Below are 13,239 nucleotides of genomic sequence, written 5' to 3' on the forward strand. Positions count from 1 at the left end.
ATGCCTCTTCCTAAATTTCCTGATCAACAAAACTCTCCCCACATCTTTGGGTTCAGTGAGTTTATTTTTAATGTTATTGCTGGCTAGAGGAAAGCTTGGCTTTGCTTTGCACAATCAAAATAAATAAATCAGGAATATGAAAATTATTGTTTGAGTAGGGCAAATAAAAATTTAATTATGTGAACCGGTAGTTCATTGGGAATAAAACAGAAAAATTGTATTAAAACAAATGAGCAAGAGACCCAACTTTTTTTTTAGTTCCCTAGTGAATTAGATCAGTTTTTGTCAAACTACAGATCGTAAATCATTACTGGTTTGTTAAATTAAAAAATAAAGAGCAAAAATTGAATGAAAAAGTTTTAATGCCAAGCAGGGAACCCAATTCAGTATGGTCTAGATAGGTTCTGGGATATAAGGCTGGGAATAGGAAGAACGAGATAAATCTTTTAAAGTCAAAAAATCATAGACTGTATCTGTCCTATTTTAGGAAAGCAAAATCTCTGAGTGGTGTTGATTGGCTGGGCTTATCTGAGTTTGTGGGTTAGATAAACACTGGGCTGGCTGGAGGTGGTCTGTTTGTATAAGTAGGCCCCCATCTGGATTATGGTGCTTAATGGGGTCTGTGCCCATGTCCGCAGGATAAGTCAAGGTTTACTTTGGGATATGAAATCACTTTAGTGGGTAGTGACTAAAGATATTTTAAAAAATGAAATAGAATAGAATAGAAAATAGTAGAGCACAGTGTATGCAGTATTTTGTGAAACTTGGTTTAGTAATTTATATGTATGCTCTGATCTATGATGTACTGTATTTCTTACTATGTTCATGGTCTAAAAAGTTCTAATGGTACTGAATTAAATGATGCTTCTTGAGTTTTTGTTTTTTGTCTTAATTTCGTTCTTAATAAGATATGCTCATAGTAGCAATTCAAACTGTTCAGAAGGGTGTAAAATGAAAAGTCCCACCCTCCCGATCCCATTTCCACTTCCCCAAATCAAGACCATTAAGATTATTTGTGAATAAATACATATACAAATGTACCCATTGCCATTTTTATTGATACAATTTATATATACTACAAATTATAATACAAAATACACAAAATGATCATACTCTAGATACTAATGTGAAACTAGTTTTCAACCAGTTTTATTCACTTACATACCTTGGACCATACTAATTCATTCTCTTTATGTGTGCATAATCTCCCACTGCATGGGTGTACATTATTTGTATATCCAGTCCCATAATGGTCATTTCAGGGATTTCCAGATTGGCTACAACAAAATAATGCTATAGTGAATATGCTTGTCCATATCTTTTCATGCTTCTGTGGTGAAATCTATAGCACAAATTCCTAAAAGTAGAACAGTTGGGTCAAGGGGAATATGCATTTAAAATTCTGGTAGATCTTTCCAAATTGCCTTCCGAAATGTTCATACCAGTTTCCATTCCCACAATCCGTCTACAAGAACGCCTGTCTCTCCTTGTCAACACCAGTGTTTAGCAAGATTTTAAAGTTTGTCCAATGTAGTGAAAATGATATATCAGCACAGAGGCAGGCTAACATTAAGAGTGAGATGCTGGGGTCCCAGCAGCTAGATTTGATTCCCAGCTCAACCACTTCCAAGCTGTGTGACTTTGGACAAATTACTTCATCTTTCTAAGCTTCAGTTTCCTCATCTGAAGAATGAGGAATGACATTCCTGCCTCAAGGGATGATTGTAGTTAGAATGGTTAAGTAGGTGTTTTGGACATAATAAATGTTAATGTATTCTCTACCTTTCAGTATTTAACATTAACTTAAAATACAAAGTTGTTCTTCTTAAGACTAAGAAGTAGAATAACATAGTGGCCTAATCAAGACTTTTGAAGGTTGAAATGTGAATTCACCCACAATTCATTTTTAGTAAGTTTCTGAAACCACTTTCCTTCCTGTGGTAACGTTGGTTTAACAAAGAGAGAAAATTAATGATTGGCATGTACTGGGTCCTTGCTGAGTATTGTCGCCATGCTGTTGCCTTCTTTAGACAACCACCTTGGTGTCCATTGTGTGCTATGTCCATTTATAAAATTACTAACGTTAAATTACTCCTAATTTTGGAAAAAGAACAAATTTACATTGTTCTAGAGTACTTTATTAAAATATTTTATATCTTAATATTTTACTTTAAGTATGAATGCATATTCATTTGCAGTCAGTGACATGTTATTCTGAACATTTGTCTACTGCTTCTTTTATTGATGAAAAAAATGAAGAGATTTAAAGATTCAGAAGAATTGCATGTTTTATCTCATGTTGTTTACTTAAAGAGAAACTAAAAGAACTTTGCTAGGCTCAATTGTCTGAAGGCTTCTTCATGGCTTATCACCCTCGAGACCTGAAACCCGTTGGAAAATATTTTGATTGTTTCATTTTTCTCAAGTTATCATTCTAGCAATTCTGTTAAAAAGTATGTAAAGTAATATGTGCTATGAGTAAAAATGACCACATATAAAATGTTACACACACAAAAAAAATATGTTACACAAATGCCACAGTTATTTAATCACGTTAATTTAAGTATTAGCTTAGAATCAGATGTAAGGTGAACTAGTATGGAAGCCAGAAAGCCTAACTGTTGCCAAAATGAGGGGTGGAAACTTCTACTCATGTTATTAATCAAAATCACTGTTGTATGAGGACTCTCATTTCTCAACCAGTGTTTAATAGATAAAACCCTATATCAATGCATAAGACTGGATGACTGGGTTGTGGACTCCCTTCATCAGAATCATGTGTGGTACTTGCTTAAAATTAAAATTTCCCAACGACTCACCTAAGTTCCCCTTACCCCCATTTTCTTATTTCTTATTATGTCTAGGCCTCAGTCCATATTACCTGGCCTCAGCCCATACCTGAATCCATACCATATCATCAGACTCACTGTGAGAGACGGGTGTAGGAGAATCTACATTTTCAACAAGCACCTTAGGTGATTCTTATGCAAGCCAAAATTCAAGGATCATTAGTAGAACATTATGATTTATGTTCCACTATTTAGTAGGAGCTTCCAGGAATGGTTGGTAAGTTTCTGGCCTCTCAGAAGATCATACTACCTTCTAAGATGCTGGAAAATGGGATGTACAGCAGGCTGTACTGGGATGGCAGTATAAAAGTATAGAAGTTTCTGGGAGTATAGAAGTATTCAGACATTCTTTCACCAACCTTATAATGTGGCTAATTGGGAATCAAAATGGACACATAAAATGGCCACAAGGAGAAAATCCCCAGGTTCTTACAAACAGACAGCTTTAATATGGACTTGCTAATATGAAAGTGTGATGAAAACAGTGAATCCTATGAATAAAACGTTTTGGTGGATAATCACATAGATTAAAATAGATTACATTATTAAAGCTAAATTTCATGAATTTTTTCCACCAAAAAACATCATAAGGGGAGACCTGAAGGGAGAGGATAAGTGGAGAGTTGCATGTACAGAAACTATGAAAAAGAATTTTCCCTTCCTTCAACCATTTGTCACTTATAGCTCCTAAAATCTTGGCTTAGGCTAAGGAAAGAAACTAGGCCAAGTCTAGTCAAAGCAGAGAAAGGGCCAGAGTCAAGAGTGGGGCTGGGAATGGGGCCAATATTAGTACAGGATTTAGGCGAGGCTAGAACTAGGGGCAAGGCTGGCCATGTGGTGGGGTTGGGGGGAGCTGATATGCACATTGTCTTATGTTCTATGCATTGCAAGTCTGGAAATTCTAGAGGGTTGGACATATATAGCATGAGAGCCAGAAGTGACAGCTAGCTCTTCAGAGATGTTAAACATAATGGCCTTGTTAACATTAAACCTGGGATAACTTAAAATAATTTGCTGCAATTATCAATGACCCTGAACTATTTTTTTCCGTATTGTGGTACTAAGTACATCCAGTCACATAAGCAGGAGGGAATAGAGATTAGATATTGATGTATTAGACTGGAAGGCATTATAATGCAATGGCAAAAATGGCCTCAGATTCAGACCTGGATTTAAATCTCTGGGATATCATATATTTTCTGGGTGACCTTAGCCAAGCAGCTTACCTTCTCTGAGTTTCAGTTGCCTCATCTGTAAAATGAAGGTGACAGTAGAACCTTCCTCACTGAGTTGTTATGCAAAGTAAGCAAGATCATATATGTAACATGCCTGGTTTAAGAGAAATCATCCATCTATGCTGCCCCCTCTCCCTCCACTTCTCATCCCTATTTCCCCTCAGTCTCTCTTCTTGTTACTGACATAGGCCAATTAACTTCTGTATCTTCTCTACTTTTTTGTGAAAGAAGGATTGTAACATCTTAGGACAAAAACCTTCAAGCTTTGTTATAAGAAACACAGGGGTTATAATATATTACTTTCCGTCTTTAGGATAAAACTCTTTTTAAACACATCTCATAAATTACTAAAGCCTAAAAAAATGTCATTTGGAAAATTACCTTTCTTTGCAGTCTCCCAGACCCTTTTAAAAAGAACTCATTTTACTTTTTCATGTGTGGAGAAGAGCAAATGATTAATGAGCACTGCAAAGAAATGTTTTAATGAAGCTAGCTGTGGTCTCAGATGGGAGAGATGAAACAGAAACCGGCATATTAAGTTAATATTGGATATTTATTTGGTTTTCTTGGGCAAGTACATTGCCTTTCCTAAAAATCTATAACATCTGGTTTCTTTACTTTCCCTCACTTCTGATTCCCTCTGGTTCTGATTCCAGCATGAAGGATGGACAGACAGACACATGAAGCTGATAAGCTCCTATCCTGCATGACCTTAGCTGAACATTGTTGAGACTTTCAGCTATCCTGCAACTCCACCTCAGAGTAACCCACTAAAATGATTAACTCCAGAATTTCAGGTTCTAGTTCTTAAACCCTGAGAGTCTTGGCCATGTTGCAAAGCTGCAGACCCCATGAGTGGCCTGAAATTTGAGATAGCATATTAACTATACCACAAACTAGACTAGAGTTTCTATGTGAGTTGAAATGTAAATTACTCTGGAGGACTTTCCTGGTCGTGCAGTGGTTAAGAATCTGCCTGCCAATGTAGGGGACATGGGTTCCACCCCTGGTCTGGGAAGATCCCATATGCCGCAGAGCCCATGCACCACAACTACCCAGCCTGCGTTCTAGAGCCTGCAAGCCACAACTACTGAGCCCTCGTGCCACACCTACTGAAGCCCGCGTGTCTAGAGTAGCCCCCGCTCGCCGCAACTAGAGAAAGCCCACGTGCAGCAACAAAGACCTAACGTAGCCAAAAATAAATAAATAAAAGCAATAAATTTATTTAAAAAAAAGTAAATTACTCTGAACATGGCTTTTTAGTTTCCTATGATGATAATGAACAGGGATCAAGTTCTGCTATCATATACATAGTAATGTTTTTCTAGGAATATCATTGTGAGTAATCTGACTCCTCCGTGCCTCTGGTACTGTCCATCAGAACAAGCACAATGAAAAAGCATTAGATTCAACCAACATTTGTTGAGGAGTTATTATGTGCCAGGCACTTCCACATACATCATCTATGGTTAAAACTTAGAAAAGTTTGTGAAGAAGACACTATTCCAAGGAGAGTTTACATGACTTGCTCTAGGTCACAGAGCTTCTAAAGGGTGGAGTCAGACTCAACATCAGGTCTGTATTACCTGTATTTCTTCAAACTCAGTATTCTTTCCACAGCGTCACAGCTTAAATAGAATGATTCTTTAGGGAAGAGATATTTGTCCTGAATTAAGACTGTGGAGGTGGTGTTACCTTGACATACAAGAAGCAGGGGAAATAGAATTTCTGTCCCCCCACAAAATTTTAAAGTCTTTATTTTTAGAGCAGTTTTAGGGTTACAAAAATTGAGAGGGAGGTACAGATATTTCCCATATACCCCTGCCTCCAACACATGCATGACTTCATCTCATTATCAAGATCCCCCACCAGAGTGGCACATTTGATGACCCATACTGAAACTACATCATAATCACTCAAAGTCCATAGTTTACGTTAGGGTTCACTATTGGTGTTGTACATTCTATGGGTTGGACAAATGTATAATGAAATGTATCCACCATTATAATATCATACAGAGAATTTTCACTGCTGTAAAAATCCTCTGGGACTCCACCTATTCATTTCTCTCTCCCCTCCCCACAACCCTGGCAACAACTGATCTTTTTTTTTTTTAACATCTTTATTGGAGTATAATTGCTTTACAATGGTATGTTAGTTTCTGCTTTACAACAAAGTGAATCAGCTATACATATACATATATCCCCATATCCCCTCCCTCCTGCATCTCCCTGTCTCCCACCCTCCCTATCCCACCCCTCTAGGTGGTCACAAAGCACCGAGCTGATCTCCCTGTGCTATGTGGCTGCTTTCCACTAGCTAGCTATTTTACATTTGGTAGTGTATATATGTCAGTGCTACTCTCTCACTTCGTCCAAGCTTACCCTTCCCCCTCCCCATGTCCTCAAGTCCATCCTCTACGTCTGCATTTTTATTCCTGTCCTGTCTGTAGGTTCTTCATAACCTTTTTTTTTTTAGATTCCATATATATGTGTTAGCATCCAGTATATGTTTTTCTCTTTCTGACTTACTTCACTCTGTATGACAGACTCTAGGTCCATCCACCTCACTACAAATAACTCAATTTTGTTTCCATTTATGGCTGAGTAATATTCCATTGTATATATGTGCCACATCTTCTTTATCCATTCATCTGCTGATGGACACTTAGGTTGCTTCCGTGTCCTGGCTATTGTACATAGAGCTGCAATGAACATTGGCAACCACTGATCTTTTTATTGTCTCTGTAGTTCTGTCTTTTTCAGACTATCACATAGTTGGCATCACACAGTATGTAGTCTTTTCAGATTGGCTTCTTTCACTTAGTAATATGTGCGTTTAAGTTTCCTCCATGTTTTCTCATGTCTTGATAGCTCATTTCTTTTTTTTTTTAATTTTTACGGGAGTATAGTTGATTTACGATGTTGTGTTAGTTTCTGCTGTACAGCAAAGTGAATCAGTTATACGTATACATATATCCACTCTTTTTTAGATTCTTTTCCCATATAGTCATTACAGAGTATTGAGTAGAGCTCCCTGTGCTATACAGTAGGTCCTTATTAGTTATCTATTTTATATAGAGTAGTGTGTATATGTCAATCCCAATATCCCAATTTAACCTTCCCCCCATTTCCCCCGTGGTAAGCATAAGTTTGTTTTCTACATCTGTGACTCTATTTCTGTTTTGTAAATAAGTTCATTTGTACCATTTTTTTTAGATTCCACATATAAGTGGTATCATGATAGCTTATTTCTTTGCTGAATGATATTCCGTTTCATGGATGTACCACAGTTTATTTATCCATTCATCTACTGAAGGATATCTTGGTTCCTTCCAAGTTTTGGTAATTATGAATAAAGCTGAAAGGGAACCAGTTTCCAAATCATCAAATTCCTTTAGTACTATTTGCTAAAAATGATTTGCCTTTCCCACCTCTTTTTCCCAGTCTCTAAAAAGAAAAGCATACTTTTCAAAGGTCAGGAATCTTACTGTGATACTTTGACCCAGCCTGTAAAAACCCTTGGGTCTAAATAAAGCAAAAATTTCAAATATTCATGTCTAGAAATCTTCTTTAACTAAAGGCCCTGTAACCTACCTCTTCTTCATCCATCTCGCTAACAGACGTATTTCAAATAAAATTTTATGCTTTATGTTTAATAATAATCACAATGTATAATACCTTCATGCTATTTTTACCGATTATGTATGCATAATAATTGCAACTATAACTCAATCCAGAGGACTTGTTATACTTGGAGACTCGTGGTCACGAGAAAATAAAAATAATTCAATTTCTATTTATGGACATATTTTGTTGCAGAGAAATTCAATATGGAGATCAATAGAGGACTTTCAAGTATAAAAATATTATAGATTATGATTCTGTAGGGAGAATGTAATGGATATTTGATTTCAAGATGAAGAAAGAAACCATGTATATTTTCTGAAGGTTAAAGAAAAAGTTTACACTTTTGTGTTTAATGTTTGATGGTGGGCATCAAATTGCCTTGGTTTCTAGAATCCAATGAATATCTTTAAACATGTAATATAACAGTTTTATTTTAAATTGTCAATATGTATAGTATGCTAGAAATTATACCTCTTGCAACTGTTTAAACAAGATGAAAAAAATCTAGATGTCAACTTAACATGTGAGGGAGTACATAGCTTCTCAAAAAACTTTTAGGAGTTATGTGAATAAAAATTTGAAGACCCCAGTCCTACCATGTTGTCAGGTGTTGGGTATAACATGTGCAAAGCATCTAGAATAACACTCAATTAATGCTGCTATTATCTGAAGGACTGAGTTCTAATTTTAACCCTCTTTCTTCCTTGGTATTTGGTCCAGGGCACTTGTATTTCTCTGCACTTTAGTTTCATTGTCTAGATAAAGGATAACATGGATGACTATAGAACACTTTGAGTATAGGGAGGTAGATGATACCTAACATCGATAATGTCAATGATAATGTTCATGATGATGAAAATATAGGCATAGGCTGTATAAGTCAAGGCATATAGCAGGTGTTCAATAAATGTTTGTTGAATTAGTTAATGAATGCTATAGGGAACTTTCCTAGAATGAAAGACCATGTACCCATTCATTGGGCATCTTCCCTTAGTACCTGCATTGGTGTTTATAAAGAAAATGGACATTTTCTCTTAAAAAGAGTAGGAAGTAAAATCCTTTCCTGGCATGTGGCCGCCTATTAATGCTCAGAGAGTGTTTTCCTCATTGGACTCTTGACCATTACTGCGATATAGTGTAGTGGTTAAGAACAGGGTTGGCTCAAGTTCAAACTAGCTGTGTAGCCTCGGGCAAGTCACTTAACCTCTCTTCAACTCAGCTATCTCATCTTTAAATGGGTATAATAATAATAATACTGACCTGATAAGATTGTTTTGAGGAATAGTGAGGTGGGTTATGGGATTATAGATTGTGTGGAAGGTAAAGAATGTTACCCCCATAGTTGTCCATGTCCCTAGAACCTGTGACTCTGTTATCTTACATGACAGAAGGACTTTGAAGATATAAGTTAAGGATCTTGAGATGAGGAAGATTATCCTGGGTTATTCGGTGGGTCCTTATAAGAGAAAGAGGGAGGCAGGAGAGTCAGTGTCAAAGTGATGCAGTGGGAGAGAGACTTGATAGGCCATTGCTGGCTTTGAAGATGGAGGAAGGGGGCTATGAGTCAGGGGATGTAGACAACTTCCTGAAGCTGGAAAAGGCAGGGAAATCGGTTTTCCCTTAGAGCTTCCAGAAAGGAACACAGTCCTTCTGACATCTTGATTTTGGCCTACAGAGGTCTATTTTTAATTTCTGACTTCCAGCACTGTAAGATAATACATTTGTGCTATTTCAAGTCATCAAGGTTGTGGTAATTTGTTACAGCAGCAGTAGGATACTAACACAGGTGGGGTAGCCATTATTACTCTGTTTACAATCCTCTTCAGTTCTGGCTTTTCTTGGCTTTCTTCACAGGGCAATGTAATCTAAACACTTCTCCAAAATTAAAATGAATCTTTTTGCCCGTGTACACACTATTTTCCAGCCCCTAGCTACTCTTAGTCTCAAGGCAGCCACCTGTAAAAGTAGCCCCAGTTCTACAATAGACAATGGACAAGAAGTCTCTCAGGGAAGCTGCAAGACAATTTATAACATCCTCTTCATAGCTTTTTCACTTACATATGGAAAATCATGTGCTTTAATCAACAGCCGATGTGATGAGTTGGATCACAAAAACCACGTATTGAGGTCCTATTCAGGGAAAAATGAACTCCTAGTTATTGCCTCCCTTTCTCTGGCAGGAGGTTCTGAGCTTAACATGGAGATCCAAGGGCAGGAATCAACCCTTCAGGTAGAAGGCCCATGGGAATTAGAGCTCTAGGACCCGTAGAAATGGGAAAGGGAAGAGGAAAAGAAGTGGGTTGGTCAGAGGGAGTCTGGAAAGAAAGGAAGGAAAACCCACAAACAATCCAAACAATGAGAAGTGAGAGAGAGCCTCCCACAATTGATCCCTCCCGGGTTCTTGCTCGCTCCAGTTTTGGAAGCTTTCCAGGTAGACTCTAGTGCGGTGCACCTGCCCCTTGAGGCTGGGCCGGGACAGCTATTAGCTGGGGAGGGCTGGGAATGCCTTTCGGCGAGAGCCACCGCCCTGGCGGGGTGGTGAGGAGATCGCAGGGAGGAGTCACCGGGCGTGAAACGGAAAGACTACATCTCCCAGGCCGCCACGCTTTCCAGCTGGAGTCTAGGGCGCTGACTGCTCCCCAGTTTCCGTAGGGAAGCGTCGGGCTACTGCAGCTATTGTGCGTCGCGCTGTTGCCCTCCTCTTCCCGCTTGGGCGTCTTTGGAGGAAGGCTACGTTTCATTGCCGCCCCGTCTTAACCCTTCCGGAGCTTAACAGGACAGCAGGCCGGCTCCCTTGGCCCAGGAAGAATTTTGGGAGACGGAGGACTCTGGTAACGAGACCCTAGGGTGCAAGTAAGATACAGCTGAAGGAACCCAAGTCCCCAGGCTCGGTACGAGGGCTTCACCGGGGCAGGGCGGAGGCGCTGGCTTTAAGAAGGGGGAGGGGACAGTGCAATTAGGGTTGCCCGCGGAGTTCGGCAAAGGAAATCTTCAGCTGGCTCCGCCGCTGGGAGCAAGGAGAGGCACCTCCCACCCCCGGCGCTCACCCCCGCCCACACCCTGGGCGGGCTGAAGTGTCACGTTTACAATTGCTCAGGAAGGATCCGGCCGGTCTCCGGAGGAGAGCTGAGCTGCAGTTTCTGTCGCCTGTCAGGGGGGCGATGACTAGGGGTCCAGCTGCTTGCTAGGGAGCACCCCGCCGGGATCCGACTGCGTTAGTTAGCTCTCCCAGTCACCTGAAGCAATCGCCAGGCCGCCCGTTTCCGGTACAGACAAGCCAGCTGTCCCCAGGAATCTCATCTGAACAGGTACCTGTCCTCCAAAGGGAGGGAGGCTACAGCTTCCTGAGCGGGTCCTGCACTCTGCGCACCTCATCTTCTCCCTGTACTGTGCCACTGATGCTCTTGGTCTTTGTGTCTTTCCTCTCTCCTTCCAATCCCCGCCATCAGAACCATGGGGCACCCCCCGCTGGAGTTCAGCGACTGCTACCTGGACAGCCCTGATTTCCGCGAGAGGCTCAAGTGTTATGAGCAGGAACTGGAGAGGACCAATAAATTCATCAAAGACGTGATCAAAGACGGCAACGCGCTTATCAGCGCAATGAGAAGTAAGTGGAAGGCTTCGATGAGCAGTTTCCTCGAGCCAGTGGCTCTGGCCTTTGAGCTCTTCCACACCACGGGGAAAGTGGGGATTTAGGGTGATTCTCAGCCCAGGTGTCTGAGGCGAATGGGTTTCCGGACACTTTGGAGTGGGGTCAGTAGAAGTGGAAGGTGGTGGCTGCAACTAGAATTGGGGCTTTTCCCTTTAGTGTCCTTGGCTTTATAAGACAGGATCTGTAGCTGTCCCAGGGACCGTCTTGTTCTGCAACTATCCTTTCTTGTCAGACTGTTGTTCCGAAGGGACAGTCTGCTTGTTCTGTCGGACATGTTTCTACCCATGTATGAGGCAAAGGGACATCCAAGCTGACTGAGGAACTGCCCTAGGACCTCCTAGAGAATTGGGAATTCAGGCCAGCAGCTTGAGTCAGGGTTTTGTTCCTGCCTGGCCTCTGGTTGCTATAGGTAAGTATGGGGGCAGTAATAAAAAAATTTCAGATGGCAAGTTATTTTCTAAGGAAAGCACCTTTGCCCCAGTGATTTCTTTCTTTAAGTTACTGAGTTATGGTTTTGGTCAAGGTCTGTGTAAGTTCAGAATTATTAAATGACCTCACATGCCACTGAATTCTCCTCGAGGGTGGAACAAAGACCTGCCTAGTCCCTGGCAGGAGGAACCCGGCCCCCTGGGAGCATAGTAGAGAGCTCAGGTTGGGAGTTATCTGGCTGAAGGAACCTCACCTAGCTTGGCTTTCCCAGTGGTCACGGTTAACAGCTGTGGGACCCTCCCCTGCTTCCCCACTGTGTATGGAGTTTTTATTTCTGCTAGTTGGCAGAAGGCTTGGAGTAGGAGAAAGAATAATAAACATCCCCAACAAGAGTGCAGGCAAACCAATCCATTGTGCCAAAGAATATACCCAGAAGAATGGAGGTTAGTGAATGGGTTTATGTAATTCATTTTTTCTCTTCTTGGTTGAAAGATGTTTATGAAAAATAAAGTCAAAGTCACTGGCAAATATATTCTGTATGCCTATAACTTTTTTCTGAGTGGATTTATCCCACAAATACTGTGTCTGGTCCAGCGTGGGGACCTTAAGGCAAATGCAGCCAACCAAGAGCAGGGAGAAAGGCTTGGGAGCCGCAGCGCAGGGGTATTTGTTGTGCAGCTCTCCTGATTTGCCCCTTGGAGTCTGTGCTTTCCCTGCATATGTTGTCTGCCCACTTTGGTCAGAATAGAAGTTTTCCAAGTTCCTGCTGGTTGTTTGACTGAATTCGATCATATAATGGTTTGTCCTATTGCAGTCTGAACAAGAGTTAACTCTTGGCAGCACCTTAAAGATGGGGTATTTGAAATGCTGATCCTTAGAAACTTTAGGCCAGGCTTTAGGGTGTGTTGCCACTTAATAGAGTTCATTGAGAGGTTAAAGATATGCAGGTTGTGCCACAAAAGTACTTAGAAAGGTAGGGGTTCCTGAAAGGAAAGGGGGAATGTTTGGATTTTCTTTTTATTTACTTGTTTCAGTAAACTGCTTGGTGCAGTATTCATAGTCAAATGAAGCTCATCTAAGCCCCTGGAAGGGACTGGCTTTGTGAAGTTTAGGGTAAGCTGAAAGTGTTTGTGCTAAAAAATGATCAGCTGAGGAGTATCAGAGAGATTAAAATTCTTAAGAGAAAATAAACAGTTCAGTAAAATGTTTGAGGAAGGGCAAAAGTTTTCTAAGTGAGGGGCAAGTTGCGGTTTTTATTCTTTCCTTTTCTGAGATTAAATGTGGTAAGAGTCAACAATTATGCAGGCTTAAACCTTTGCGTATGGGCAAAAGATCCAAGAGTTATTTTGGTTCAGGGGGCTTCTTGATATTTATGGTGGTTTTGCCTTTCTGAGTATATATAGAAAGCCCAAAATAGGACAGTTAGGAAATAAAACCCAGCAGCT

General features: G+C 40.4%; 1 protein-coding gene across 1 annotated transcript in view; it reads left to right on the top strand.

The window, feature by feature from the left end:
- Positions 1 to 10,628: 10,628 nt before the first annotated feature.
- OPHN1 (oligophrenin 1) overlaps positions 10,629 to 13,239 on the top strand; it is a 599,190-nt gene continuing 596,579 nt past the window's right edge. The window contains exons 1-2 of the mRNA XM_060002992.1: positions 10,629 to 11,021; positions 11,163 to 11,320. Coding sequence (XP_059858975.1) covers positions 11,167 to 11,320 — 154 coding nt within the window. The 5' untranslated portion in view covers positions 10,629 to 11,021; positions 11,163 to 11,166. The remainder of the gene's footprint in view (positions 11,022 to 11,162; positions 11,321 to 13,239) is intronic.

The sequence above is a fragment of the Delphinus delphis genome, chromosome X (assembly GCF_949987515.2).
Source record: "Delphinus delphis chromosome X, mDelDel1.2, whole genome shotgun sequence".
NCBI classification, from domain to species: domain Eukaryota; kingdom Metazoa; phylum Chordata; class Mammalia; order Artiodactyla; family Delphinidae; genus Delphinus; species Delphinus delphis.